General features: G+C 38.4%; 1 protein-coding gene across 6 annotated transcripts in view; it reads right to left on the bottom strand.

Moving 5' to 3' along the window:
• LOC144049424 (leucine-rich repeat transmembrane neuronal protein 4) overlaps window positions 1-27550 on the bottom strand; it is a 59285-nt gene that overhangs the window by 12226 nt on the left and 19509 nt on the right. For 2 of the 6 annotated variants that reach the window (XM_077562337.1, XM_077562340.1), the window contains one exon: window positions 20556-20639. The exons of the other annotated variants lie outside the window; for them this stretch is intronic. In XM_077562337.1, coding sequence (XP_077418463.1) covers window positions 20568-20639 — 72 coding nt within the window. In that variant the 3' untranslated portion in view covers window positions 20556-20567. Of the gene's footprint in view, window positions 1-20555; window positions 20640-27550 lie in introns of those variants that run through there. 6 annotated transcript variants of the gene reach the window in all.

Below are 27550 nucleotides of genomic sequence, written 5' to 3'. Positions count from 1 at the left end.
CACAACAAATCAATATTAGCGCATCCATTCAGGGGCGTAGCCAGACTTTTTTCAGTGGGGTGGCCAAGATGACACAACATCTCAGTGAGGGGTGACAAAGAGTGTGTGTGCATGCGAGTTATTTTCTTACCATACCATCCGCAGTAAGGGTTCCATAAAACAAAATACACACAACCAGAACAATGACCACCACACTCATAATCAAGTGGGAAGGATTCCAACTCATGTAATGCTGATCTTAATTTACTAGATAATGCCAAATTGTTTGACATTGCTTAGCTTTTGGGAATTCTCTCATCGTCTACTTCTATCCAGTGCACTGCTTCGCTAGCTAACAGCCAATCAGAGTGAACAATTGTCAACGATGGCTGACACCATTTTGCATACTGCGATCAATGGCTCTAAAGAGCAAAGTGACAAAAAAATCTTTTAATTCTTCACAAATTTAAGCATTACATTTTTTTTACAATTAAAAAACAACTTTAGTTTGCTATTGCTTGTATTATGAGAGTGTGTGTGTGTGTGTGTGTGTGTGTGCAAGATTAGTATATGTGTGCATTTTCATGAAACTATGATTGTGTATGGTATGGTAAACAATGGCTTCTCAGCCATAATGTTTGCTTGCTATGGTGTGAAGGTAACAATTTTAATCGATCAATTATTTTTGATTAATTTAAGGCTGTTTCTTGAAGTTTGTATTCAGATCAACTTTATATTAATTATTTAAATATGCTGTACAGTATATATAAATAGGTTGTGGCAGAGTATAAAGGGTTCGAAACAGAAAAATCACAGATATCAAAATTTCTCGTAGGTGTTGGGGTGGCCAGACAGTTACAAGGGGTGGTCATGGCCACCCCTGGCCACCATCTAACTCTGCCCCTGCATGCATTAACAGAACACTTTGTGGCCTCAAGTGGAATAACAGCCACATATCGAGAAGAACCCAAAATGTTGTCCAATGTGCTACAGTTTGTGCTATAATGTAAAAAAATAATATTTTTTTTACTGACTTTAATATTCACTATGCAATTACATCTTCTTTCTAAAGCATTTGTCAAAATAACCATAATCCCACAGATGTGGGGATTTATCATCTCCTAATGCTGCTCATCCTATTTTCTGCTCATCAATGTTAGCAATCCACGCTGAGATTTGCTTTTATTTACTGGATGGAGCATGCATGAACCATGAACACTGTGCTTTTCCTGATGAATGTAGATAGAAATAACCCTGATATGGTGCGAAAAAATTTAATGTATAGATTAATTCAAAACTGCATACCATACAGTGTCTTGGTAACGCATGTGATTAGCTGCACGTTTGTGGTTATTTTGTCTCTGTGACACTGGCTGGGACACTATGTCTAAATGCACATCTAATGAATCTTTGTTTATATATATATATACTGTATACTGTATACTGTCAGTTGTCGACTTGGAATGGTGTAGTGTGTGATATTTCATCATAAACACAGACAGGTGATTTTGTGGCTTGATTTGATTTTACAACAGTAGACTGTCATGAATGTTTGGCTGAGCTAGATTCCGCTGTCAATCGTCAACATGCATTGTGGGCACTAAATACAGCCGTCCTCGCTTTATGACAAGAAAAATAAATCTGCTGCATAGGATTTTCCCCTTTGGATGGGAACCTACAGTAATCCAATTTGAGCATATGCCAAACACTGTTATCACATGCACAGATGTATAAAACCATCTTGCATAAAATAAGTAAATGCGTTTTGTGTGTGTTTGCAACACTAGAAAAAAAAGTGCAGCGTAGGCCTCCCCTGTCCGTGTTTGATTCTTTTGGCAGCATATTTTTGTTTCTTTTGACTTAAATCATTAAGGAACTAAAATTAGTCATAATAAGTGTCAGTTCTTGTCTTCAAAGTAACTATGATCACAATTTGCAGTTACAGGCCACAACCTGTGCACTCTAATAAGATACTACAAGAAAAAAAAAAGTATTATGAAATTAACTCATTCACTACCATAAATTAATTTAAAAAAAGATTATTAAAAATTAGGGGTGACAGGCAATTAACATTTTTAATTGTAATTAATTGCATGATTTTACTAGTTAACTCACGATTAATCACACATTCTATATCAGTTCTAAATGTACAATAAAAAAATCTAGGTTTTCAAACTCTTGTTAACAAAAGTGGAAAAAATTGTTAAACTAATAGAAATAAATCAAATGAATTTTTTACGTCTATAGCCGTCAATGGCAGTGAATGAGTTAAATATTACATCTAATAAAAACTAAACTAAAATGAAGCATTTTCTGATAAATGAAAACTAACAAACATGCTCTGAAAACAACAACAAAAGCCAAAATGAAATTAAAAACTATTCTAACCCTGCTCAAAGCCACAGCTCCAGTCAGCCGCTTCAACAATGGCGGCGCACAACATGGTCCACAGGACTCGACCTTCAGTCCTCCCTCCGAGAAATTGAATAAGCGTTCAGGAATAACATATCATATAAAGTGACTAAAAATAAATCATATGGACGGCCATCTTACAGTATTTTTAATACATTGCACGAGGCCAAACCATTTCATTTATCAGTCTCTCACTTATTCCACAAGGAGATAATGTGTCAAATGAAAGATATGCAGCGAGCACAAAAGCATTACGAAGGTTAGACTGACAGACTCATGCTTAATGATAATACAGTACAGTAAAATCACCTTTGTTCAGATTGAATGCTCATTGTTTACCCGCTTGACTGCTTTAGGAAAAAGACATTATTATTGTGTTTGGCAGGCAAGATATCACACGGTTTCTGTTTTAGTTTGCGCAAGTATTTAAATAAAGACTGTAGGTGCTATTCTGAGAGGTGATCTTTTCAACTGGTTTCTCGTTACGACTTGGCACTGCATCAAATATTCTGCCTTTACAACAGTAATACTGTTCAGTATTGATTGACATTGTCAGAAAGGTTTTGACTTGACCATTTGATCATTACTGTGGTTGTTTTCACCAAGGAAGTCTCAGCTAGTGTTGGTCAGTATAGAATTTATGTTCAAATTAAGTAGAGGAATAATCCTCATTTACATCTTTATGTAGGGAACATGAAGATGCTGCTGCCACCATCGCCCGACACCCCATTACAACAGGTGCTATAATCCAGACCACCAATGTAATGGACAAAATCTGCAAAGCATCAACCAAATATTTATGACATTATTTTTCTATTTTCAAGCTTCATTCAAGATTTTTTTTTTTGTCATATCAACACACGCTTCTACACAAAATGGCACAAATGGTATAAAACTGTATACAACACAATACAATGCATATCATATATGACATTTATATTACAATATACACAATAAAACCCTCTTTCATTGTTATATTGTTATTTTGATGAGTGATATTGGTTTAGCTGAGTTTCTACATTAATGTAGCATTGAGATGCTAACACAATACGTCATCCTTTTGCCTTCTCTCCAGGAATAACTCATTGCCTTACTCGCACTCCAACGGTTACATGAACGTTGTCATGGAGTGTGCCTTGTTGACGTCCCAAAAGCAGGAAAACCAAGGCATTGCCGACTTAAATATTATTTAATAACACAAGCGTAAATTAAAGAAAACAAGACACTACGGAGTCATCAAAACGTTATAATCCTGAATGAACAAAAGTCCAAAAGTAGATAAAGTAACAATTAACCAATCAACTACACACAACTCAGCAGGACATGACAATTGACATGGATGACAAGCAAATGAGCCAACAAAGACCAAGGCCCCGTCCACACGCAAGCCTGTTTCAATCTAGCCGCACAAGTTTCTAGTTTCTAGTTTGGGCACTTCGTCCACACGGCGGCGCCATTTCAGAGCTTGAAACCGATCACTTTTGTAACCGGGCAGTGGAAAGTAGGGATGAGCCGGATATCCGTACAACACGAGTATCCGGTACGGATAATTAATTTTTTCCCGAATACGAACATAACCTGGATATAATTCCTTATTATCCGAATCTGTGCTCCACAGCGCTCCTCTATCACTGCAGGCGGATTATTTTAATCACCCTCTTTTCTCCGTGACGTGAGCCAGTCAGTCGCACAGCACATCCCCCCCACCCCCACCCCCACTACAGAGCACAATCAGAGTGCTTCTCATTTGAGCTTCGCTACGCAAGGTTTTAAGTCTCTCCTTCATTTTCTTCAACTCACTCATATGTTGGTTCATATGTTTGTCAAAGTTACTTAGTGAATTTGGTTTGTTATGTAACGTATTGGTACGTACGCTGTGCTTTTAACGAGCACACTGTTCGTGACGCGGTGCAAAATTAAACACACACGCTCTCTCTCTCTCTGAATCTCAATTCTCAGACTGTTCAGTAAATATTTGTTCATACACAGATTTTCAGAGTTTATAAAAAAGCTTGTTCGAAAAATATTGTTTACTTTTGTGATCAAAAGCACTGATTTGAATCTTAATTAATTTGCCGATAGTTTTCAAATAAACACAATTTTTAGCAACTTTAGATCAATCCATATCAATTTCATACTTAAGTTTACCATTTATTTTAAGTGTGAGATTGAAAAAAAAATAAAAATAAATACTACCGATGTAAACCCCACTTATATACTAATTTATACCTGCATTTAAGGCAAGCTGTAAAAACATTTGAGGCGAATGTAAACAAAAAAGATGGCTGACTGGTTAACACAGCCAGTCCTGATGACGTAAGTCCATTTTTCAAAATAAACAGCTGGCGGATTAGCTGCATGTAATTGAAAGTATGTTTTTATTTGCTCTTTTCTCTGCGACCTTCTAGCAACTGATCTACGGCTCACTACTGGGCCGCAACACTGTGGTTGGGGACCCCTGCAACAAATAAGCTCTACTTAACCTTGAACTAAAATTCCCAACATAAGTCCAATTAAATCATTTTGTTCCACGTGGGAGCAATGGACAGCGCTCTGAGAGCAAAACAGCCATAACCAGCCCATAAAATAAAAACCCAGAGTCATAAATACTGACGGCATTCATTGGGAGTCTAGACACCAAAACAAAGACAGGTTAATAATCACTCTCTTTCTCGTTCTGGTCAGATCAAATCCTTGGAGGACTATCTGCCTGCCAAACAAATTAATACCAGGGACGAGTTGCAGATTATGTTGATTTAGTTTGAGCAAGTATTTTAATAAAGACTGCAAGTGATAGACTGAAGGGGTGAGCTAATACGTGTTTTCACTGTTGTAAAGACAACACATTTAATACTATGTTGCGGTAACAATATACATAATGCAAATACAGTACTCGGAGAATGGAAAGATTTTGAGATTTGGTAGCAAATAGTCAAATGGCACCTGACACTATTTTTGTTACTTTATGTCATAACTGAAAAATGTTTGAAGCTAGAGAACTGCTTGGCATATCAGTCTCTAATTAGCAGTATAAAAAAATAACACTGACATTTATCCCGGTATGACCTTTCCTCTCACATGCACCTTGGATGCGATATTCAAAATACAATAAATATTTTTTTTAAATAGTCCTTTCAAAACGGGAACATGTGACTTAATGTCTTGATACCTGTATGTTAGTACAGAAGCATATTGCATTCACTAGAAAAAAAGTCCTGTTTTTCTGAATAATTTTTGGGGGAGCTTTTTTTATTTCTTTGTTTTTCTGAATATTTATTTTTTTGAGTAATTTCCCCCTGTTTTATAAAATAATTATTTTTCTGTTTTTTGAATATTTTTTTCAGTTTTTTAAAAATATTTTTTTCAGTTTTTCTGAATATTTTTTAAAGGGGTTTTCCCTCAGAGATTAGAGAACAAACCACAATACAGTATTCACATTCATTCCTTTATTGAGAGCCAGTAAGTAAACATGACCATCTTATTGCATATGGAGGTATGCGGGAAAGTGTCCGCTTCCACTATTAGTGAGTCTGCAACAAGCCACTTGGAGTTCAGAGGTTAAAAAAAAAAAAAAAAAAAAAAAATCCTGTTTTTTTGAATATTTTTTTTCTGTTTTTTTGAATATTTTTTTCTGTTTTTTTGAATATTTTCTTTCTGTTTTTTTGAATATTTTTTTTCTGTTTTTTTGAATATTTTTTTTCTGTTTTTTTGAATATTTTTTTTCTGTTTTTTAAATAATTGTTTCTGCTGTTTTTCTGAATCCTTTTTTTCAGCCTGTTTTTTGGAATATTTTTTGACAGAAAAAAATATTCAGTAAAACAGAAAAAAATATTCAGAAAAACAGAAAATAAAAAATATATATACTAAAAAACACAAAGCCCCCCACCCCCCCCCAAATAAATTGTCAGAAAAACAGGACTTTTTTTTTCAAGTGAATGCAATACGCTTCCGTATGTTAGAACTTGGAATTTAAAAAAAAAATGTGGCAGTTACTGTACATATTTGAACTTTCCCCTACTACAAAAAGCATCTTGAATCTGCATTAATCCAAATGTAATCCTCAATAATCCTGAACATTTTGAAAACAATAGTTGGAAAGGGGTCACTCAAAGTGCTAACCTACTGATGTCCATCTTCTGTTGAACTGTATTTAAAAAAAAAAAAAGATTGTGAGAGTAGGTTAGTGCTAAGTAGAAACTTTCATCAGCAACAGTGCACCCGGGCCATCTCTTTGAGGAGGCTACAATAGGCAGTGATGGGAAGTAATGACATAAAAATACTTCGCTATTGTACTTCAATCGATTTTCCAGGTGTTTGCACTTTACATTAATATTTTTCTGATGCCATTTTACTTCTCCTACATTTGAAAACAAATTATGTACTTTGTGTAGAGTAACAACATGCCACATGTTTGTGATTGTTTTTTTTCTTTCTCTTGTGCACAATGTAAGTTAATAAAAGAGGGTGTTTACAGAGAAGGTCTTTTTTAATTTGTGCCAAGCTATCAAAATGGGCAATGTAGATACATGACAGTAAAAATACATTTTTACATTTTTTTTATTACTGAATTATATTTCTGAGGCAGTACATTTTTAGTTTCACTTAAGTACATTAGTTCATAAGTTAGTTAGTTATATATATATATATATTTTTTACCATCATATGTGCATTTATACTTGCCAGTACTTTTGCCACCTTTACAACAAGCAATAAGATCCAATAGAATCCCATTCTTTTAGATGGGACACTTTTGAGTGTACAGTATACATTTTTCTTATATTTACAGTAATAAAGAGTGTTTTAAAGTGTGTCATACTCTACAAATGTCTCCTTGTTTAGGGCTGCAAATGTTGTGGAGCCACCGCTCTCAACACCAGAGTGCGGGCTTTTCACTCCAGTCCAGTTGCCATGGCAATAACTGAAAAGAATGGGCTGTATGTCTAACTCTTCATGCTGTGGAAGACTGTGTTGAGGGTGCACATGTATTTTATTTGTTGTACAATCTCATTATGTGAACATTGCATTTAGTGTCCTTTCTGACATCAGATGTTTACTATTGACCAGATAACGCACACACTAACAACCACACACATCATTGTCCTGCTCTAAATCCGATCTCCTCTCAAACACCGGATTAGTTGAAGAAGCAACATGCTTACGTTTAGTCACACAGTACAGCCGAGACAATGAAGTACACAGAGGGTTGGAGGGGGCGGAATCTGATTTGTTTGATCTCTTTTAGACATGTCTGCTACCTTGAAAGGGCCAAGAGGCCAGCCATTTGTGCTACTGTATAGAAAAGCCTCTGAACTTGAATGGAATTGCCAATATAGGACTTCCGCTACAGATATAAAACCATCCAGTCAAAAAGAGTAGGCATAGCAGTAGCTGAGTGTGCCGTTTTGTGCCGCGTCATGACATATTCTTATGCCAAAGCACAAACTAGTTCATTATACACCATTCATAACCTCAAAACATAGGATGACTGTAGTTTTTTTTGCGAAAGTGGTCGAGATTGTTTTAGTCATTCCATTTCAAGTAAAAATTGGCCGACAGACTAAATACAAGACGTCGCTCCTAGTGCGGGCGGCTTGTGTGTTTGGAATGGCTCTTATACTCAGCCCAAAACGCAATATTAGGGGTATCAAAATTAGTGCGTTCATTTTGAGTTCATTTAAAGTTCCTTTAACACCACTAATTTCTTTAACGCGCAATTAATGACCGCCCCTTACTTGGAAAGTCTGTAATGGGGGAATTCCAGTGGCAACACAGTAGACACATCCACGTCAAAATTTAGCAGTAATAATTTTAATAATAATGCATTTATTTGTGGAGACTGGAGTCAAGTTGTATTTAAAAAAAAAAAATAATATGCGAAATTTCCCAAGTCATTTCATGTTAAAGATTAGATAGCTCTCAATATGAAAATAAAAATGCACTGAGCTGTCACCACCGTCTTACAAATTCAATTATGCCATCTAGTGGCAGGAGAAATGACCTCAACACAAATCAATATCACACTCGTTTTTTACAGTGCAGTACGTCTTTTTAATTTTAACTCAATTTTCTGAATTATTATGAAATGAAATTACCGTATCAATGATGCCGCCATATTTCTATTAGTTTAACATTTTTCCCCTTTTATGTGAACAAAAGTTTGAAAACTTTTGTTGTACATTTGATTTTAGATTTAGAACAGATATAAAATTTGGGATTAATCACTGTGTTAACTATTAAAGTAATTTAATTTAACTACATTTTCTGAATATATATATATATATATATATATATATATATATATATATATATATATATATATATATATATAGTTTTTACAACAAATATACCATTCAAAAAGAAAAACAAAAATGAATACTAAAACTAATAAAAACTAACAGAAATGCTCTGAAAATTAATTAAAAGTAACAGAACTCAAAAAACAAAAACTAACTATAATGAAAATTCCCCAACTACTATTATAAACTATTGCAAAAAGACCATCCAGAGTGGACTGCTTGTCACCATTATCATACGTAGACCAGTAGTGGAAAATGAGTAGGCTTCGTATTGCTTCTGCCAGGTGGAACCGCCTTCACGCTTTTATGCTACTTGGTCACTTCAGCTCTAAAGCTTGAAAAAATTAGCAGCCATTCAATGTGATTTGTTGTGTAGCAGCTGCAATGGCAGAAAACCACTTTGCACCCACTTAGGGAATATTTGCAGTTGCATTGTCAGGCCTGTCTTAAATATTAGAGACGAAGCAGATGGCAGCATGAAGAGCCACAGGTAACAACCAGTAAAAACATTTTTTTGCCATGCATCACTCACTATTCTAATCATTGTGGCTTTCATCCAGACATTGTCACCGCTGTAGTGATTTTGCATGGCACTTACAAGAGATTAGTTGTCTACAGTTTTCCCCCCTTGGATTTCCTCATCACAATGAATTGTTAGACTGTGGGCGAGTGCTATTGTTCTTGTTTGTTCCCTGCCTGTGCCAACTACATGGTTTTTATTATAGACAAACCGCTGGCACCTTGAAATGCATCATCGCCATGGCAGATGATAAGATGATGATGATGGCATTTCCTAAAGTACGGCATGTCGCATTATGATAAAGCACATGCAGTAAATCTCGTAGGAAAATGTAGTCGCTGTTACTATGCGCAATATTTGGGTGGAAATGGTCATGCGCTTTGCAGCATTTCTGCTAACATGATGCCAACAGGTAGACACGCTGCGTTCTAATCAGAGGACAGATGAGCATTTTATTTTCAGCTCAAATGCTTTCCAAGGCCCCGTGTGCTCCTCTCTTCTGTCTCCTTGTACGCCTTCCTCTGCTTAACTAGTTACTCTGCAGCCACATCAGTTTGATGGTCCACTTTATTAAGATAAATGACTCTTATCCAGCCTGTGTGCGTGTCATATAGCCTACTGTAGGGAGGTAAGTGTATCAGCTATCACCTTGAGAAACCTGACAGCATGTCCCTGGAGGTCACATTGGAGAACAAGTTCTGTGTCCCAGTGCAAATATTTGGTTAATCTGACAAAGAAGAATGTGTCAGTTACTCTGTCAGTATTTTCAGGGCACACAACGTGTGCTGTTGAAGCTCTGCAGAATCGAGACGAGGACCACTAAATGATTACAACATCCAGTGAGCTCACAATAGAGCACAGATAACAAGCAGATTAAGGTCCGACTATTAATCTGCTGCTACATTCACCAATCACATTAACTCCAAAAGAGGTCTCGCCTGAAAAGCGCTGCTTTATTTTTAGCCTGGACAGTGGAGAGAGCGTAAAAGTAGCAACTTGTGTCTAAGTCAGACAAAGCTGATTAAAGTTCCTGCACTAATAGAATTACATTGTTTGTATTGTACGGTTTTAGCTCACTCTGGCCACTTTCATCACAGCGGGTTCTTACAGGTTACTATTCATGTCAACCCCCCCCAAAAAAGAGTCAAAATGGTATACAAAACACAGTATGTCAACATTTTTAGGCCACCACTGGTTTTATTTTATTTTTTCATAGTAAGTTATAATTTAAAAAAAAAAGGAGACTAAAAAGGTATTACAGTATATTAAACATTGTAGGTGCATGAGCTAAATGAAGACAGCTATTCAATTTAAATGAGAATCTGGATAAAAATGCAAATAGTTGTAGTCAATATAGCATGAACGGAACAATCCATCCTCCAGAATTACGATGTCACCACCCCTTCTGTTAGTCATCCTCCATGTTGCCTGCTAACTGACTGATTTTACCCATTGTTAGTCATTCAGCCTTAGCAAATGTCTGTGCTCCACTGAGTAACGCGCTAGTTGTTAATGGTCTTTATAGATATATAGCTAAAACAACAAATCTATACGAGTTTTGCACAGTGCTTTATACAGAGTGATAAAATAATTTTCGTTTGTCCCTTCCAGTGTCCCCCTTGAGTAATAAAAATGTGACAGACTTGCTTCAGTAACACAATTTTTCTTGACTTTGGTCGTCACTCTGGTTAGTACAACTCAGCAACCGCCTAAGATATCATCAAATGATTTTTGGTACTAAAAACAAACATCGTTGTTGTAACTTGTCTGTAAAATAATTGCACATTACGCACAACTCTGAAAGGCATTACCAGAACACCACTACAAATACCACAACAACTAAAATGTAAGTCAAAGGTAGAAGATGATCAGGGTCACTACAGGAGTTACAGGAAGGCTATTTTCCAAATTACAAATACAAAAAAAATAACACACACACTAATGTTGAAAAGGAAAACGTGTCAAATTCTTACACTGCCTCCACCAAGCAGTGTTTACTGCATGCAACCTAATTCACCATCAATTTCTCTTTGGCAGCTGAATGAATGTCACCTACCTAATGACAGTTACGTCTTCATGCAGGAGGCAATGGTGCCGGAGAACCTTGGTTCAAATAAGGCCACCGATCTCATTTCATGGAGCAATGAGATGATTATAGATGCAGCCCACAGGGGCCTCGGAGATATTAAATGGCTTCCTCAGAACCACAGTAAAGACCAACTGGACTTCAGATCAACAGGGGAAATTGGAGGGTAGAGAAAATAAGGCAGTGATGACAGAGAAAAAGAAAGACTAGAGTGTTGTTGAAATTGGAGAAAATTAGACCCTCATTAGGACACAAAGATAGACCGGTGACCACTGCAGAAATGATTGTCATAACTAGTGCACAAATTAATGTGATGTGAAAATCGTGCTTGTTACCCTAACCCTAGTATTGGGAGGGGCCCCAATACGGCATGAAAACGCTGGCATCGGTATTGGCGACTTCTAACAAATAACGGCCGATGCCATTTACGGGTCAGTGTTTCCCACAGATTTGAAATCTACTTGGGTGGGTGGACTCCGGAGGCAGGGATGGGCGGGGGGTTGGACGGGAGGTGGGCCTCAGTCCTGTTTCTACGTCTCCTCTAGCCTCACGATCCACAAGTGAGTGACAGCAAACTAACGTTACATGCGGTATATCCTGTTGCAAACCGTTTTTTTTCCCTTTTTAAGTATATTTTTAATACATTTTCTTGAAAACGTCTTGGGTGGTGGCCAATTTACTTGGGTAATTAACATGGTGTGGGAAGCACTGCGGGTACTAGCATAGGCTTTGACCACAGCGCCTTACTGATGTGTAATCAAGTGTTTAGCTCATGCCGAGCCCAAGTTATCACTATAGCTTCTCGTTTTTGTTGTTTGAAAGTGGATTTTGGAGGTGAACTTGTGATGTTAGTGCTGTGCACGGTTGGCTAGTAATTTGAACATTCGTTTGAATGGGTGTGGCAAATGAAAACGCAAATGGTAATTTGCGACTCAGACACAAATGCGCATGTTGATCCCGGGGTGTTTTTCTTTCCAGTTGTTAGTTCAAATGGCACTACAAGTAGCCAAGCTGTGCAAGACATTTTGAAATGCTAGGCGATTGTTTAGAAAAGGAAGCAAAATATGTAGATTCCATGCAAGCGGCCGCCTGTCTGATGTTTTTAATACACTAATCCGTGTCAAAATCGTTATTATTATGAATTTATTGGAGCCAAACACACGGCTTGCCATATCTATCAATTATAGCTAGCTAGCTAGTGTACCAAGTAGCTTGCAGGCTAACCCATTCAGCATTCAGGATGTTTGCCGCGAGGACTGTAGTTGACTTACTACTGCTGACCACAAAGCAATGTGAAATTCTACATAAAATAAATTTGAAACTTTAAAGAACAACTATTCCATATAGTTAGAACAATGTAGCAGCAATGCATGTGCAGATTCTAATAATAACTTTTCAAATATAAGTGAATGTCGGATTCACTCCGTATTACAGTAGTCTTCTTTCCCCTTTCACTTTTTAAGAAGTGCTTGACCAAGCCATAATAGCAATGACTTTACATCCGAGTGTGCAGTTCTTTACAATTACAAGAATAAAAGTTTCTTATATTTCGTTTTTTCAAACAACGTGATATCTGTACGGTATCAGCATCGGTATTAAAATGGTATTGGTGCAATACCACAAATTTATTTGGATTTTGAATGTCATCTTTAGTGAATGCTGTTGGTTGTCTGGGTAAGAAATTACTTTCCAAGTAAAAGTTACTATCATTCAGAGTCTAAATAAACATGATGAATTATTTTTCTGCCACCTCTAGTGTTTACAATAGCTATGTTCTCACGCATCCTGTGAAATCGGGTCATGGGGGGAAATAAACACCTCAGATGTAAAAGCATTCATCATGTGAAAACAAAGAGCAGATTGAAATCTTTTTTTTTTTGAATTACTGCGGAAGATGATGAACTGCATTTCAGGCAGATGTTGTTTGGGAGAACGACTCACTGTAGCATGAGTGGCAGTGTGCATCTCTTTGGGAAGTAATGAGTAGAACTGAGTAACAATGATCCACTTCACTTTTAAACTATTGGAAGAGAATATGGAGTTGTTGAGTTGCTGTCCAAATGTTTGCCCTTCATCCAGAAGAAAATTTGAAGTCAGGCTTGGATCAAAAGCGGTAGTTTTCGTGTTGAATGAGATTGAAGTTCTTATACTCATCCAAACAAAACTCATCCCACCATGTTTATTGGTCCTTCTCCTCCACAGTCACGCTTGGAAAGAAACTGTCCTTATCTGAACTGTCCCCTCAGCGATGGAAGCATATAATTTCCCCCCCCCCCAAAAAGATTAAGAAGGAACCAAGGTCTAGACGACCGCTTGATTAATTAATTGGCTAACGTGTCTCAATAATTGTATTCACATACAAAAAATCATTTCTCCCCTTTAGCAATTCCAATTGAAGTTAGTCATAGAGACAAATAGTCACCTTGACAACAAATGGTACGGATCATGCTTCTGTGGAATGAGCAACACAGCTACAGTAAGAGGGTGAGGACTCGGAGCGCAGCCAAAAATGGCCAAAATTCCCTGTAATATTCTCCTCTTAGTATTCACTCTTGTTCTGGCCAGCATCTGCTCTTAAATAATCAGATCAGCAGTTAGAAAACCTTTGAGTTACGTCAGCGTGCAAGATCGCGCAGGACCCAACACAGGCCTCGTTCTCATCGAGTCGCTCCGCTGCACATGCTGCAGGACCTAAAGAGCCAACTTTCTACCAAGGGCTCCTCAACTCCCAACTTTCACTGCCCCCTGCCCTCACACTAGACCCCTTATCCACTTCTCACTCTAGCCTCAAACTAACCAACTCACCAGTGAGACATTTTGTGTCCAAATTCTGACCTGAGGCCTCACCTCAAAAGGATACCTGCAATTTCAACTGGATCTTTTCCATGTGAACCCCCAGCAGGGTGAGAGTAGCCGCCCTGCAGTGAAAACTAATTTCAGCCACCTGTATCGGCAATCTTGTGCTTTGGGTCGAAGCTCATGACCACAGGAGAGAGAGGGGATTTAGATCGACCGGCTTGCCCTCAGCTCTCACTCAAACACAACAGTTCAGTAGTACATTTACTCCATTACAAAAACGCAAATCACTTAATTATAACTTAACTATAACTTAATTTGATTATTGTACTGTTCAGAGTAGTTTTTTTGCAACATACATTTTAATATTTTTGTTACATCGTGGGTGCTCAGCATTGCTGAGAAATGTGGGGGAACCTACCTGTCCAAGTTTTAAAAAAAGTTTTTTTTTTTATAATAATATGTTCTATGTAGCCCCACTAGTCTAAATATGTTATTCTGGTTAATATTGCGTTAGTGGAATATGAGTTAAGCAGCAAAATCCAGCTGTTTTTATCCAACTCAGGGGGCGGCCATTTTGCCACTTGCTGTTCGAGTAAAAATGACATCAATGTTGCTCAGGTCTCAGGTAACAACCAATCACAGCGCAGCTTCACAAAACAGGTGAGCTGTGATTGGTCGTTGCCTGAGCCTTTCATCTTCAGTCGACAGCAAGTGGCAAAATGGCTGCCCCTAAGATGGATAAAACAATGTCATGTTTAGACTGGTGAGGTCACATATAACATATTAATGTCAAGAAATGTTTAATGTTGACTTCCACTTTAATATAATCAAACTATTCATAAATGCAGGATGTATTTAATAAAGTTTGTATGGGGACGTGTGTAAACAAAGTTAATTTAAGACCATTTACTGTGGCTGATTTTGCCCTAGTTTGGGTTATTTTATTGGGGATTTTTTAAAAGTGATATTATTGGGCAGTACTTCAATTTTCATATTACCATTTTATATTATTGTCTGTTTAAACATTCCTGCAGCATGTGAAAAAAAGAGTTACGATCAGTTCTTGAATATTTTCCCCCCCACTAAATATTTACTTAGTCTTGGAGTACTACTTTTTATTTCTACTTGAGTCATATTATTTTAACGTAACAATACTCTTACTTGAGTAAGATTTTGGGCTACTTTACCCATCTCTGGTCACACTGCAGCCTTCCGTCTCTCATGAGTCATCATGAATAAAATTTTCTAAAATACTCCTGCACCTGAGGAAGTAATTTGCTGACGACCCAGATTTTGCAGTCTGACATTTTCTGACTAAGATGTCGGGCCTCATATTTAAACAGGAAGAGAATAGTGTCAAACTCGAGAGCCAAGCTGACATCTGCCAAGGAACCTGCACCGTTCACACAGGCCAGCCCACAACGTAGTGTTTGAGAATGACTCTTGCTGTTATTAATGAACACACTTCCCACAACATTGCTTAATTGTGCGAGGTCTGGAGTGTGTTAATGTTAATGACCTGCACGACTACTGACAGGGATTCTAACAGGGTGATGGTCTCCAGTTGCTTGGATTTTCTTATCCATTGCTGCAGCATTGGTCAACTATTTTGTAAAATGTCTTTCTGCCTTTCTAACTATTTATGATGTGATTCCCCCCCACATATTGCCAACCATTTTGAATTTAATCTCATTACAAAGGTTTGTAACTGCGAGCGTGCGTCCATGTTTCATATTGCGGTTTTACATTAGCTGCAGCCACACTGTACCCATTTTCTTGTGCTTCACTAAATAACAAGCAAACACACTTGTCTTGGTCTCCCACAATGACAATAAACATCTGTTGTCATTGTTCTAAATCTCATCCATGTCCAATGACTGGAGCCAATCCCAGTGTGCATTGGGTGGAAAGCAGCGAATCGCTGTGGACGGGCTTTCAACACACACAATATGGAGTCATCACCACACGTTACTTTGTGTGGGCGTGATGCTTATTGTTTATCCAGCCCATGTTTAATATCACCCAAGCATTTACTTTTACATGTGGGTGTAAACATGTTCAGAAAAACACGAGGTGCCATTTATCATATATGCATTGTGAACTCTATTTACATAATGAGGTGCACTTGAAATTTAGAGCCGCTGCATATAAACGGAAGTGAAAACAATTGTGAACTTGCAAGGATCTGCTTATATATGCATCGCTCCGAGGTACTGCAGCTTCTGTGGTTTTTCCATTCATTAAAATAGTTGCTGGGAAACAAGATAACTGAACAAGAAAAATATATATCAAGCTGAAAGTTGAGTAAAGATGACTCAAATGCATACTTGTTCAGTGTGTGTGGGCAGCTGTGAGATGCAACAACCTCTTGTCAACACCAAACAACAATGTGGGCTGCTCTGTGATGTGTCACAGTTTTTAAATGAGAATAAAAAACTGCCAGATGATGACAATGATGTACAGTACATCACAATAGTTTGATTTGACACTACTGAATGATTTCAGACTAAAAGTCAATACAATCGAAGTCTCCTAACTTTTAATGCTGTATGCTAATTCAAAATGAGTGAATATGTGCCAAAAAAACAATAAAGTTTATCAGTTTGAAGTTTGACCATTATAAATCTTTTCTTTGTAGTGTGTTCAATTGAAGAGGTTGAAAGGAATTTAGTAACAATATGGTTTACATTCTAACTTCATTGGAATTGGGATGTGTACTAGTGATGCACCGAATATTCGGCCACCGAAAATGCAAATTTTTTCCATTTTCGGCCGAGATAAAATCCAAGCCGAAAGAATATGGCCGAAAGAGGATGTTGTGGTGATGCAAGCAAAAAAAAAAAAAAAAAAACGCTGGAGAAGGAGAGGGTCGCTTGGTAAACTATGTAAAAAAAGAGAGCGCTGCCGAGTACTGCACTACAGGTGAGCCACTCTTTTTCCCGCAGTGCCTTCCTTTTTTTCTTTGATGAGAGCCCCTCAAGCGCTTCCACTTTTTCACTTGCATTCTGGTGGGCGTGCTAAATACTTTAGCTAATGTTAGCGCAATTGCTATCTACAGTTTTAATCAAGTAAACACTTACCACTATCTCCGGGTGACTACAGATCTGTACAGGACGCCGTATGTGACTTGTGCGCGGTTTCGGAACTTGAAACGGATCACCTTTGAAACCGGGCTCCAGAGTGGGAAGATTTCAAAACGCGCCCCGTATGCGTCCGTCTGGACACCATGTGCAGGATACTCCTCCAGTGATGACGTAATGGTCGCAGCGCGATGACGACGCATTGTTGCAGATTGATGACGTATGCGTCAATTCTCGCGTGACTGTGCACGAACCGTCAGTCTGTCAACAACAATGGCGGATAGCCGTGTCGTAGTCATTTTGCGTAGCCTCCTTAGCTTGCTTATGCTTTTGCAGCAAAATGTTTTTTGCTTCTTTATTCCCACGTTCAACAAGCGGTGTTGTACTTGAATATCCCACCATTGTCACTTCTCCTGTGTCCGTCTTTTTCAAGTTGTTTTGATACATGCAATGCCATTTTTGTTTTGTAGATTGCAATAAAGTTAGAAAAAAAAGTGTTCGTCTACTTCGCTGATTCTTCTTCTACGCTTTCCGTTAACTCCCTGTGGCTGCACTACAGCGCCACTCCAGACTTGGCATATACATTACAGCCGTTAAACGTCCTCAGCGTCTTCTTTTGGAAACACGCAAGTCTTGAAATGCTTCTGTGTGTATGAGATTTGTTTGAGGGACGAAGCCGGCTTTGCTTCAGTCTACTTCTAAATGGCAAAAGGGCTGTCTTATGCCTTTCTTCTTACTGTCTTACTCTTCCATAAGGAACAGATTTATGGAGTGCATGGCTTATAGTTGTCTCATGGACAGATTCAGCCACTGGAGCTTTATATTTGTGCAGCTCCTCCAAAGAGACCAAGGGCCTCTTGGCTGTTTCCCTGACCTCCAGTATGCTCTCTTCGCTGTCCAGTTTATGTGGGCAGTCATGTTTTGGTAGGCTTGCAGTTGAGGCATACTGTTCCCTGTTTTTTTTCCTTCTTTTTTAAAAATCTGCTTTAAACTTCTCCACAACTTTACCTGTCTCTCTAATAAATTGCTGAGGCCTTCACAGATCACATATTAGGATTTTTACTGAGAGTAAATTACTGTACACAGCAGCAGGGCTGGACTGTTGGCAAAAAGGCCAGATGCCCGTGGGCCAACATCTTTTGGGGCAGATGCAGTGCTTTTTAATTATTATTTTCCTCCATTTTAGCCCAAGAGACTGGCGCACAATTTAGGGGTACTAGTCCATTTAGCCACTTCAAATATAGACAGCAAACTGAACCAACATCAGTCAATATCAGTGGCAGAACTATGTGTTAGGCAGGGAGGTCAGGAGTCGGGCCGGTCTGGCAGGCTTAAGTCAAAATCAGCCGATTTATTTATTTTTGTGCCAGTCCAGCCCTGCACAACAGTCAACTCACTTTACTAATGAGTTGATTTTTTGCACTAGGTTGACTTGAGGTGTAACTGAGCACAGTGGGCTGAATACAAATGTATACCACACTTTTCACATTAATAGTCCCTTAAAAATTTGAAAACCGTATAACAAGCATTTTCAGACAGATCTTGTGTGAGAGCTCCTCGGAATGTTCAGGTAGCCCAAGTGAAGTGTGCAGTGAGTGGTGTGTGCGTCCTGTATAAGTTACTTATCTTGGACCAGGTAAAATTTCAAGCAACGTTAACTTAATGAGCTCAGGCTCAAAGCTGTAGATTCAGCACATCCTCCCTGTAATCTGCAGCTATATGGGACTAAATCAGCGTCATTACTGACACATGTAGCCAAATGAGATTTCTTTTCAGTGGGAAATTCAAAGATTAGTGTTGCGGTTGAAAGTCTGGCTGCTATTTTGCCATGTTGAACACGGTTGACTCATATAAATAGGGCCAATTATTGCTGCCCTTCATCCTGTTCAACAACTTTGTTGGTAATATTAAAATGACCAGCGAAATAATGACCTTGTACACAATTAGTGATCTGAAAGGGAAATTTAGGAGTGGATAATCTCTCATTCAGAATCTGCCAGTTAACTGGACTGAAACAAAAGAAGCTTTACATGGGAATTACTGATAAAATAATAGTGAAGATGCTCTTCAATTTGCAATTATTGCCATCTTGCTCATGCACATCAACAGAAATAATCCACAGATTTGTGTGTGACTTTTCCCACATTTCAAACTGGAACACAGTCTAAAATAAAATGAGGTTATGGGGAAACAAATCTTTTTAAAATGCCTTATGGACCTCCTTCATGACAGAATATGTCTGGCGGGGCATACGATTCAGGAAATCGACTACAAATACGATGAACTACAATGGTCTTCTTCAAATTCCCGACATTGCTCTTGATCAATCAGAATTTAAATAAAGGGCAAATTAAGGAAAAAGGAAACAGGAGGAATACTGCATTTAGAGTAATGCAAGCACATGACCTCTCTGGCCCTCCACAGTGGTAATCTTACACCTATGCGCTCTATGGAAATTGGGATTGACTGTGATCCGAAAAAAGCACAAAGGTCTCACTCTTGTCAAACACGCATGGGTTGCAGGATCAATACAGAGTACTGATCTCCAATTGATGAGATGTCTCTGTCCCTGGCTCTGAAAGAATCTCCCCCACTGATTTATCCCTCCAAGGATTGCTTTGTGGAATCCTTGCATATTTGTTCAGACATGTCTCTGTTCTGTGCATTGTAAATTTCATTCTGATTTTGAATTATGTCAACTTACTGTCTCTAACACTTTTCTATGTTACTGAATGTAATTTCATTTTTTTCTTTCTTTTTTTTCTTTCTTTTTTTGAGAGAGCTCAGTATTGTTCATTGGGCAATCTTACTGATTCAACATGTCATCATCATTGCTCTCTTTTTTTGTGCGCGTAAGTGCGTGTGCGTGTGCGCCTATGTGCGTGCGTGTGAGTTTGTGCTCGTTTATCAACTAAATGTTATTTCTGACTACATCACGTATGACCTTTGAGACATTATACAAGGAAATTCAGTTTGACCCCCGGCTGTTCAGCTTTACAATGTGTTTTTATAGCAATTTAAATTCATGTTATTTATTTTTACTTTAGTAAAGTATATTTGAATGTAATTTAAACAGAATTACCATATCAAAATCAAAGGAGTGTATTAATTTCTTCGGGTACTACATTTGATGTCCATCTTCTCATAGTTTGATGATAACGTACTGTCGCCTACACTCAGTAATTTCAATATCAGTTTTGACATCTATTTTTGTTTTGGACTATTTTGAAGCCATTTTCCAACAATGCTGGAGAATGACTGTGACGTGAGGTGCGGACACAGGAGTTAGTAGTTACAAAATGGAGAGTCTTTATCGGCAAAAATACAAAAGAACGACAGAAAGCAAGGCTGGATTCAGACGGCCTTGAAGAAAAGACTTGACGGAGGAACCTCAGTTAAGAATCTTGAGTGGGCTGGATGCAGAGAAACCTCGATTGTGAAAGCAAGGTTGGATGCGTGGAAGCAACCTTGAACACAAGGAAGAACATTTTGCATGGAAATGTAGGGATAAGAAACCTCAATGTGTTGAGCAAAAACATTGGCTAAAAGACCAAAGTAATTCTTACAAGAGCACATAATTCTATACGTCAGAATAAAGGCTTATATGGCAAAATAAGTCACAAATGCATAACCTAAAATTCTATGGCAATTACCGGTATATAGCATTTACATATACATAGCAACTGCATAGTAACTGACAACGTCTGTGTCACAAGGGTTATAGCAACTCATCATCATCGTCGTCATAAGAACAATTACAGGACCACAGCAATTAAATGACTCCATAAACCAAGCCAAAACACAGTCATAACATGACTGTCTCATTTCCAAGAAGATTGTCTTATCATGTTTTTCCCTGTGCGGTAATTTTAAAAGTATTTTTTTGTGATTTTGTTTAAAAGTCTAGTGCTTTAATAACAGTCATTTCGTTTATGGCCAAAACAATCGGCAGTTTTCGGACCCCTTGCCCATCTACTCTGTAACTTGATTTGTTTTGCTTATTTTTTACTCAGGAAAAATGCCTAGAAGAGATTGTGATTGGAGGGGGGGGGGGAGCACTCAGCACAGAAACATAGAGTGGGAGTATGAAGGGAATGGAGAGTTGAAGAGACAAAAGCCTGAAATCTGAGGTCTGTTTAAATTCCGTTCAGTCATTGCACATCTAATTCTGCCTGGATGAGCAGCCTCACATTCTGTAAACACTATTGTTTTTTTCTCTGCGATAGTTCAAATTGATTTTCATTTCTTTGCCAGCAGAAGGCTCGGGCTTCTTATTTGCCTGATGTCTGCTCAGTCAAATCTGGTACATTCTACATGTTTATTACGGAAACACTTCAATGGTCAGAGTGTATTACATGGCTCTCGGTAGGCTTGCGAGAATTTAATGGTCCCCGAACAAAGGCGTGATGCATTTATTTGGTTTGAAAAGGTTGCATTGGCATCCACAGTGAAAACAGACTTATTCGTTAATTAGATTAATTCTGCCTCCACCTGTGCTCTCTCTCTCTTGACGACCCCTCTCTAGTGAGGAATGTGGTGGTGTTCTGTGTTTGAGCGAGTACGAAGGTGGCTGACAAGTCGTTCTCTAGCCTTGAATTTCCTTCTACAGGTAGTTTGCATTTGGAAGCTTGGTTCGAGGGCATTGTTTTCTCTCCTTCCTTGTGTTTCTCATCTCCTACAGGCCCGCACAGTGATTGGCCTCCAAGGTAGATGCTCCCTCGGTGATGGTCTGTCCTTAGCTTGTGTTCATGTTGATGTTAAACTTTTTCAGGTGGCTTTCAGAAGGTCTTTGCACCTTTTTGGGGGGTCCTGCTCGACTGTGCTTCCCTTCTTTGAGCTGATAAAAGTTTTGTTTTCGGCAGTCGAAAAAAGGAAACGCTTCTTAGCCTGAAAGACCCACAATTAGCCGCATTGAAAGAAACGTCCTTCAAGAACAACAAGGCAAGGGAGATCCAACAACTTGCAGACCAAAACTACCATAGGCATCCACAGACCTTCAACACAGAGTCCAACCTACCAGTTGATGACAGGGTCTACCATCAACTCCACGTGGAGAGAACATTTCAAAGGGTTGCTAAACCAATTCAAGCCATTTGACGATAAATCCCGAAACTACATCTCTCAAGCACCCGTCGACAGTCTTCTTGGCAGAACCTCGAGGTCAGGGAGGCGATCGAGTCCCTGGAGAACAACGAAGCCTCCATCATCTAAGCCTGTTATCATCAAGATATACAAGAGGAAAGGCGACCAATTAGATTGTGACATCTCTCTCCTGGCCACGGCTGGAAAGATCCTTGCTCATATACTGTACAACTGCCTCTCCCCACTCGCTGAAATGGTCCTTCCAAAGCCCCAAGATGGCTTTGACTACAGACATGATCTTCTCCATACGTCAACTCCAGGAGAAGTGCAGAGAGCAACACCAACTTCTGTACTTGGCCTTCATCGAACTGACTAAGGCCTTTGATTGGTTCCCGAGAGAGCTGCGTTGGAAGCTCCTCAAACTTCTCTAAGAGGACGTCTGCTACAGTCCTCTCACATGACAACGAAGGCGAGTCCTTCCAAGTCAAATCAAGCATCAGTCAATACTGTGTCTTTGCGCCAACACTTATCACCATGTTTGTGACAGCCATCCCTCCTTGATTAGGCATTGTTTACAGGACAGACAGACGAGTTTTCAATCCCTCCCGTCTTAAGTTGAAGAACAAAACCTCGGTCACGTTCCACATTCCACATTTCCAAAGACCACAAATCTTGTTTTCTGTATTGCCAGATAAAAGTTCAATACATACTGCATATAGCATTTATTTCTACAAATATGATATGGATATATACTGTACGCAGGGTTGGGAGGGTTACTTTTAAAATGTAATCCATTAAAGTTACCTGCTAAAAATGTAGTTAGTAACGCAATCCAAGTACCATAATATTAAAGTAATGTAACTGGATTACTTTTGGATTACTCCAATATTGAGTATACTCATGAAGACAAAATAAAAATTAATATTACCACAATATATATTCTATAGAACGTGCCCCTGATTTTTACGGGTGATAGGGACCCGGCAGCATACAAATAGCAAAAATCATTGTGTAATTAAAAAGCATGTAGGCTATTGATTGATTGATTGATTGATTGATTGATTGAAGGCCATATGCTGTTTTTGAACTGTCACTGAAAGCAACCACACTTCACAGTTAGATAGATAGATAGATAGATAGATAGATAGATAGATAGATAGATAGATAGATAGATAGATAGATAGATATAGAGTCATCCAATGAGGATGACGATGTGTGACATCAACTGCAAAATGAACTTTTATCCCAGTCACAAGTTTAGCCGTGTATATGTTGTGTTTGATGTTTAAATAGTGAATTGGTGTGAGGAAGATTTGTTTGGAAGGTGTAACTCACATTATGGTTGTAGGCTAGCGGGCTAGCAAGAAGCTACAGCGTGTAGCATGGCGCTGGACTCTCAGCTCAAACTTTCGCTCCGAGTAAGTTCCAGTGAATACCGGTCGCCATTTCCTTCTCCCGTCCGTGAAGCTTTTTCAAACTGCTCGCGTGTGGAGGACACAACTAGTCAGTTCGTTCGTTCCCACCTACCCGACATGTAGCAACGGTCCTACTCGCGCGGACGTGCACTCGCTCTCTCTTGCTCTGTCCTTTTCTCTCACTCTTTCTCTCTCTCTCTCTCATCGTAGAAATTGGCCTCAAAGTAATCCAGAATTTTAATGTACCTGAAATCTGATTACATGTTTTTTCCTGTAATTGTAATGGGATACAGTTACATTTTGTTTGCAATCTGATTACGTAACATGTATTCCGCTACTCCCCAAGCCTGACTGTACGTATATAAACAGAAAGCCTTAACATCGAATATTGTCATTTTAGGTAGCTATTGAGGACACCAAATGATTATTTGTCTATATATGCCTTGAATGGTACACCAAGGGTGTACCCCACCTGTTGCCTAAAGGCTACAGAAGGGGTATGTGTGAACAGTCTCTAATTCTAAGCAAACTCCATTCTCTCTTCTTTTTTAAAATTTTAATCTAGACAATGCTAGGTAGGATTTGACCACTCGTCTCAAATTTCACAAACCAATCATTAAAATCATCCAAAAAATGTGAAGTCACGGTCAGTTTGGTCATAGACAACCACTGCTTTAATTGTTATTAATTATTATTGTGCCTGGTCGTTTTTGTAGTGCTAAATGTTAGTGCCTGGAAGCACAGGCCTATTGTGATCAGTGCCACTGCATCTCCCCAGCACAGATCACAAGCCTGGATAAATAGAAGCTTTGCGTCAGGAAGGGCATCCAGCACAAAAACTGTGCCAAACAAATTATGCGATTGACTTGCTGTGGCGAGGAGGTGCTGCTGAAAGCCAACTACAGTGTGATTGTTATGTGCTGTGGTGCACTCTATGTAAAAGAAATCAATCACACTTGAACACTGAGTTGAGACTTCATATAAATAAACACACAATATTTGATCCAAATAAAACTGACCCGTGTTCTGCACATACAGAACACACAGTCGACAGACAACTGTATGAATCGAATGTGTTCACAGAAATTTTGTATGTAAGGTGAAGAGGTTCTTGTATCAACAAAAGAGTCATCTGATCCACACTACGAATTTGGTAGCAATTTAAATGGAACATGAAAAATACCATTTGACATTTTGAGAGTAAAATCTAGGTTGTAATTTAATACTTTGCCCTGGGTTAAACTTTTCTTCGTTTTTCGTCATCAATGTTCACTCACTGATGTTGGTGAAGATCTGTTCTTCTGTGCTGTGTGGTTCCCTGCTCGCACACACATATTTAACTTAACGCTGCACAGTATTTGCAATTACGAACACTGGCGAGGCCATATTAACAAGGAGAAAGCACTGGAGAGCCGCGGTAATGCTTCATGCACTTACGCTGCCATAACCGGGAAGGATTTATAACCCTTTTGGGCTAACCTTTAAGTTCACTCAGTTCTATTTTTATAGGGGTGAATCATAATAGTAGTTATGTTCTGACACATTTCATATAGAGAAGCTTTAGCACACCCTCTTAATAAATTTACACAGCCTCGTTTCTCTTGTGCAAGCACTAGGTGAGCAAAAAATAAATAAAAAATCCAGAATTTATTTTCTCTTTATTTACTAATGTGCCATATTAGGGTTTTGAGCTGTGAATATAATTAGCCCTGATGAAAGTGATGTATTTTGGGTCACATAGTATATATTTTAAGGTATCCTGATTTGAAAAGAAGAGAGTAGGAGAGGGCTGGTGTGATTTATCCCACACGACAGATGCTTGAAAGGATGTTGCGGCATTTGGTCTGTTGTCCTAAGATCTGCATGTTATGTCATTTCTTTGCACAAAATATCTTGTCAAATGGGTTCAAAAGTTATTTTTACCAGATTTCTGAATTAAACTTTCTTCTCTGACAACTTTTGAAGTTTTTTTTTTTTTTTTGCAGACCCTCATCGAAAAAGAATAAACATCAAGGCAACATATTTCATGAAAATATCTGACAAGTTTTAATTGCTTAATTAATTAGTTACATTAATTGCTTTAATTGTTTAAATGCTTCTGGTCATATTATCTTTATTTTCTTTTTCTTTTTTTAAAGAGGCATATTATGTAGAATTGACTTTATTTGTATATAAACAATGAGGTCTCTGCAGTGCAATCCCCCTCATCCATTTTGAAATTAAACAACCAAGTACTTTAAATGTTAGTTATCTTCTTATTTCTGAAAATGTGTCTGTAAGACTGCCCCGCTATTATGAAACAGTGAGCGAATTAACATAACTACACTCATTCTGAGTTTCTCCACCTGACATGATCAGCTAAGTTCCAAAGCGAAAGAACCACTTTAACATGGCGGTTGAAGCACGATCATGTCAAACCCAAAAGGTTACCAGAGCTGTAGTGTTAGCTGACAATGTCAGCAGCCTTGGTTTCTTGACGTTTTGGTTGCTTGGTGATAAAATGTCTCGACCAGTGACAATGCAAGGTGGGGGATATGGTTATAATAAGCCAGTAGTACAGTAAGCAAAACTGCATTAAGATTTCTAGGGTTCACAGATTAGCGTTAGCTTCTAGTAAAGAACAATTTTTTGATTGATGTTGTTAGTGGTTGCTATTGAAGCAAAACGCCGGCCACTGCAACTACTGCCCAGTCAAAATCTGGGCTCTACATCAGTCTCTACCATAACAAAGAATATGCTCTAAAAATTCTTGATCCTTGACTCCCAAACATGTTATTAAGACACCTGAAAAGTGTGAATATGTCCCCTTTAGAGGGGAAATCAACCTTAAACATTTCTTGACAATAATATGTTATATGTGACCTCACTAGTCTAACCATGACTTTCTGATTATTTTTACATTTGTGGAATACGAGTTATGAAGCAAAATCCAGCCGTTTTTATCCATCTCAGTGGGCGGCCATTTTGCCACTTGTTGTCAACTGAAGATGATATCACAGTTGCTCAAAGCTCAGACAACAACCAATCACAGTTCAGGCTTAGAAAACAAGTGAGCTGCACTTGTTTTCTAAGCCTGAACTGTGATTGGTTGTTACCTGAGACCGCAGCAACTGTGATGTCAATTTCACTCGACAACAAGTGGCAAAATGGCCGCCTTCTCTGATGGATAAAAACTGCTGGATTTTGCTGCTTAACTCATATTCCACTAACACAATATTAACCATATTTAGACTAGTGGGGCTGCATAGAACATATTATTGTCCCCCCAAGAATTGGGGGTGACTTCTTCTTTAAAGGAATCACTACTCACACAGCCTATTCTGATCAAATTCAAATTGTCTTCTTTTTTTTTCTGCGACAAGCTGTCCTTTTATTTTATACACCAGGTTGTTCCCATTAATACCAGCTGAAATTGCAGATGTGCATTGGTACCATCACATTATGTCGATCGCATCAAGTAGCTCACAGTCCTGAAGTTTGAGGTTCAAATTTTTGCTCTGAACTTCCTGTGTGACGTTTGCATGTTTTCCCCATGATGATCGTAATGTTTTTTATGGATGATCGGACTTCTGCCGCTATTACACCCTTGGAACAAAACATTTTGTACTTTTGCACTTGAATTTTTTTTTTTATAGGTTTCTTTTTAATTTGACCATTGACAAGGGACACATGATGGGGATCCACAAGTAAGTGCAATTTCAACAGCAAATTCAACAGAAGATCCAGGCGGGAATAAAGTATTAAGCAGTTCATTTTAAAATGTGTGTTTTGTTGTTTGCAGCTAGTAGAATCATTTTGTGGTTTAATCCTGCCTTTTGCCACTAAATCATTGTGCAACCTTAAGACAAACTTAATTAGTTCAGTGATCTTAGACTTGCATC

The sequence above is a fragment of the Vanacampus margaritifer genome, chromosome 3 (genome assembly GCF_051991255.1).
Source record: "Vanacampus margaritifer isolate UIUO_Vmar chromosome 3, RoL_Vmar_1.0, whole genome shotgun sequence".
In the NCBI taxonomy this organism is placed as follows: Eukaryota; Metazoa; Chordata; class Actinopteri; order Syngnathiformes; family Syngnathidae; genus Vanacampus; species Vanacampus margaritifer.
Note: the sequence above shows the minus strand (reverse complement) of the source record. Positions and strands in the feature narration are given on the sequence as shown.